The following is a 4,339-nucleotide window of genomic DNA, read 5'->3' as shown; positions in this document are numbered from 1 at the left end:
ATAATTTGCAATCTGACATGCTCCAACCGAGCTTTCCTCCAAACTTCCTTAACCCTCTTACACTTAATGAAGCAATGCCCACCATCCTCATTCAAACGAAAACACATAGGACATCGAGTATCAACATGCATACCTCCATGCTGGAGCTTCATGCGCAGCGGTAAGGTATTTGTAGCCATGCGCCACAAGAAGTGACGAACCTTGCTTGGAAGGGGAAGCGACCATAGCTTCAGCCAATTAAAGCAGCATGTATCTTCATCTTTTTTACACGTTATTTACCAGCGAGAAAAAGAAAAGGCAAACCGCCCTCAGCCGCCTCCCTAAAGTCGGCATCCATCGGACCCGGATCCGACGGCCGAGAAGAAACCCTAGCGCCCATCGCTGTCCATATATAGGGCCATTCCTCTCGTCCGAGCCCCTCCTCTCAGTCCCCCCATCCCCGCCGCCGCCTCCTCTCGGTTCCTTCTCCTTCCTCGGAGGTGAGCATCCCGATCCGCCCCCCTTCTCTGCTTCGATTCGTTGTCCGTGGTCTCGAATAGCTTCAGATCTCGGGCCATGTCTCCGTGTAGCAGCTGTAGCGTGCCGGTAGATCGAGTTTTAGGTTCTTTTTGCGGTGATGCGCGTCGATTTCGTCCGTGGTTTGACGGATTTTCTCGAAGCCGAGTCCTTGGTTCGGCTTCGCGCGGGTGCCTCTCCTTAGTAGCGGTAAATCTGCGAGTAGATCTAGCCGCAGGTTCATCTATGAGCGGATGCATGTCTTTTTTTTCGTCTTTAATTTTGATGTCATGCCGTGGCCTTGATCTGTCGGTTTTTTAGTGTTTCTGTTACCGATTGGGTCTCGCGAGATGTTCCTGAATCATGTCCGTGCTTTGTTGCATGTATTGTTGGATGGATTCGTGTAGTACTTCTGGTTCTGTAGGATCTGTGAGTTCTCTATGAGAGTTTACAGCATGAACTTCATCATGTACTTGTATGGTGAATTTTGTTCGCGTTATTACCGCAGTAATTCGTAGATCTAACAAGTACCTGCTGTCTAATTGCTTCAAGTGCAATTCCATCTTGTTAAACGCATACTTGTCTGCATGGTTGTTTCATATGTTAACCTCACAAATAGACATGATATTACTTTGTTGACACTTCTTCACTTGGATCTGTTGTTTCTAAGACATGCTTACTTTGATGTTTCTGTTTGCTAGCTTCAGCCATGGGTAAAGAGAAGACTCACATCAACATCGTGGTCATTGGCCATGTCGACTCTGGCAAGTCGACCACCACTGGCCATCTGATCTACAAGCTTGGAGGTATTGACAAGCGTGTGATCGAGAGGTTCGAGAAGGAAGCCGCCGAGATGAACAAGAGGTCTTTCAAGTACGCCTGGGTGCTTGACAAGCTGAAGGCCGAGCGTGAGAGGGGTATCACCATTGATATTGCCCTGTGGAAGTTCGAGACCACCAAGTACTACTGCACCGTCATTGATGCTCCTGGTCACCGTGACTTCATCAAGAACATGATTACTGGTACCTCCCAGGCTGACTGTGCTGTGCTCATCATTGACTCCACCACTGGTGGTTTTGAGGCTGGTATCTCCAAGGATGGCCAGACCCGTGAGCATGCCCTCCTTGCTTTCACTCTTGGAGTGAAGCAGATGATCTGCTGCTGTAACAAGGTATACTTGCCATTCAACTTCCAATGCTCTTTCTTGCCTAAATATTCTGTAAACTGATTTGATGTTTGTCTAATTCTGATTTTCGTGCAACACTGACTGGTTAATCTATAATATATATGTTGATTGCCTTGTTTTATCTAATTTACATCTGTAATATTGTTCTACATGCTTGATGTGAATGCTCAGAGTTACCTAGTAAATGCCCAGCTTCAATAGTCCTGCTGAGTTGCATTGTAATTGATTAACTACATATGTTGATTGCCTTCTTTTATCTAATTTAGATATGTAGTGTTGTTCTACATGCTTGATCTGAATGCTCAGAGTTACTTGGTTAATTCCCAGCTTAAGTACTGCTGAATTGCATTGTAATTGATTAATTTTTGTCATGTTGCCAAATCTGGGTGATTTAATATCACAACTTGACTAGTTCTAATTGTATCTTAATTTGTAAGTTATAAACTGTTTGTTTGGCTCATTATCTCATTCCTGCAACTTCCATCACATGAGTGCTATAATTTTTTGCTTTTTATCATATTTGTTTATATATACTAGTGCTTCAATAATTTTGTTTAACTGATGGGATTGCTCTGGTTATCTTATACAGATGGACGCCACCACTCCCAAGTACTCAAAGGCCCGTTATGAGGAAATTGTCAAGGAAGTCTCTTCGTACCTGAAGAAGGTCGGCTACAACCCTGACAAGGTTCCCTTTGTTCCCATCTCTGGGTTTGAGGGTGACAACATGATTGAGAGGTCCACCAACCTTGACTGGTACAAGGGCCCTACCCTTCTTGAGGCTCTTGACCAGATCAACGAGCCCAAGAGGCCCTCAGACAAGCCCCTGCGTCTTCCCCTTCAGGACGTTTACAAGATTGGTGGCATTGGAACTGTGCCTGTTGGCCGTGTTGAGACTGGTGTCATCAAGCCTGGTATGGTTGTTACCTTTGGTCCCACTGGTCTGACAACTGAGGTCAAGTCCGTTGAGATGCACCACGAGTCCCTCCTGGAGGCGCTTCCTGGTGACAATGTTGGCTTCAACGTGAAGAACGTTGCTGTTAAGGATCTGAAGCGTGGGTTTGTTGCATCCAACTCCAAGGATGACCCTGCCAAGGAGGCAGCCAACTTCACCTCCCAGGTCATCATCATGAACCACCCTGGTCAGATCGGCAACGGCTACGCCCCAGTGCTGGACTGCCACACCTCCCACATTGCTGTGAAGTTTGCTGAGCTGGTGACTAAGATCGACAGGCGATCTGGTAAGGAGCTGGAGGCGCTGCCCAAGTTCCTGAAGAACGGTGACGCTGGTATCGTGAAGATGATTCCCACCAAGCCCATGGTTGTGGAGACCTTCGCCACCTACCCTCCTCTTGGCCGCTTCGCTGTGCGTGACATGAGACAAACGGTTGCTGTTGGTGTCATCAAGGGCGTGGAGAAGAAGGACCCCACCGGCGCCAAGGTTACCAAGGCTGCCATCAAGAAGAAATAGGCATCTATCTAGCAGAAGGTTTTTGTTCATGGTCATTGCTTTTGTTGCTGCAGACTCTTATCCCGGGCGAGCAATGATCCTGTCTGTCGTTTAATTACTGTATTTCTATTCCTGCTTCGGCTAAACTCCTGTGCCTTGAGACTGATCTGTTGTGAAATGCAAGTTATTAGATTGCAACTTGTTATCTTGTTTCTGCTGCTTTTGCCAAATGGTTGCCTATTTCTGTCTCCACAAAACTTTGGTTTGTATCTGTTGGTATTTTGGGTTCTGGCACCTAATGGTCTAGCTCTGGTTTTCTTCTGTCTCCCTTGGTAGCGGCTCTGAACGTTTTAACTCCACGGCGTGGAGCCAGCTGTTTCTTACAGCTACCAAAACAGGTCTCTGTTTCTGGCATCCGCACTCACGTAGTGTCGTCTTTGATCAACCCTACCACAGCCTTTCCATTCCGCTGAACAGCTTCGATGGCAGGAATCTCCTCTAGGATTAGAATTGCTGGTCTGTATGTAGGAAAAAAGATTGAATGTGTGATTGGGCATGCACTCGTTTGCAGAACCTGGCTGCATCTTGGGTTGAGTAACCACGCTTGGATCTCAACAATAAGGTTTTCTTCCTAAATCCTTGCATGTTGGTTAATCTCGATAGTTCCCTGTGAGTCTCTGGAATAGATTTTCAGGACAGGAGCAGTGTGTGCGAGGAGGCGAATCAGAAGCTCAGGAGCTAGAGGAGTCCATTGTCAAGAGGCACTTAACTGCTTATGCTTCTTTCGTACCCTTTCTGAATTCACTTCCTGTTTCGCCAAGATTCAGACCGAACTCGGGCTTCAGACACCCCTGTTTGGTTAATCATGAAACAAGACACATGGAGCCATTGTCAAGAGGCACTTAACTGCTTATGCTTCTTTCGTACCCTTTCTGAATTCACTTCCTGTTTCGCCAAGATTCAGACCGAACTCGGGCTTCAGACACCCCTGTTTGGTTAATCATGAAACAAGACACATGGAGCCAAAAATACCTTTGTGCAAGATTCAGACCGCGGACCTGAATCATTAGATAGAAGTTGCCTTTTCGGTTAAGGACCTAAAATACTTTTGTGCAGGAGTCTAGCTTCATGTGGCATCGTTTGCATTTTCAGAGAAACAAAATTCAGTACCTTTTCCGGCAGGGAGGGATATAATTTGATCATGACTG

The 4,339-nt window shown here is 46.4% G+C and overlaps 1 protein-coding gene across 2 annotated transcripts; it reads left to right on the top strand.

Moving 5' to 3' along the window:
- The first annotated feature begins 233 nt into the window (after positions 1 to 233).
- Positions 234 to 3,331, top strand: LOC123113509 (elongation factor 1-alpha-like). 2 transcript variants are annotated; one of them, XM_044534770.1, is made up of 3 exons: positions 234 to 479; positions 1,203 to 1,666; positions 2,271 to 3,331. In XM_044534770.1, the coding sequence occupies exons 1-3, from the start codon at positions 248 to 250 to the stop codon at positions 3,150 to 3,152; spliced, it is 1,578 nt and encodes a 525-aa protein (XP_044390705.1). In that variant the 5' UTR covers positions 234 to 247; the 3' UTR covers positions 3,153 to 3,331. The 2 variants fall into 2 exon arrangements, with proteins under 2 accessions (XP_044390705.1, XP_044390704.1); XM_044534769.1 differs by having other exon boundaries at positions 1,197 to 1,666.
- The last annotated feature ends 1,008 nt before the right edge of the window (positions 3,332 to 4,339 follow it).

Source organism: Triticum aestivum, chromosome 5B (genome assembly GCF_018294505.1).
Source record: "Triticum aestivum cultivar Chinese Spring chromosome 5B, IWGSC CS RefSeq v2.1, whole genome shotgun sequence".
NCBI lineage: Eukaryota > Viridiplantae > Streptophyta > Magnoliopsida > Poales > Poaceae > Triticum > Triticum aestivum.
Note: the sequence above shows the minus strand (reverse complement) of the source record. Positions and strands in the feature narration are given on the sequence as shown.

Bases quoted from the DNA above. Each gene is read 5' to 3' on its own strand.
- LOC123113509 (XM_044534769.1), top strand. From the start codon at position 248: ATGTATCTTCATCTTTTTTACACGTTATTTACCAGCGAGAAAAAGAAA. The intron at 480-1,196 runs GTGAGCATCCCG...TCTGTTTGCTAG, and splicing joins TTCCTTCTCCTTCCTCGGAG to CTTCAGCCATGGGTAAAGAG. The intron at 1,667-2,270 runs GTATACTTGCCA...TATCTTATACAG, and splicing joins TGATCTGCTGCTGTAACAAG to ATGGACGCCACCACTCCCAA.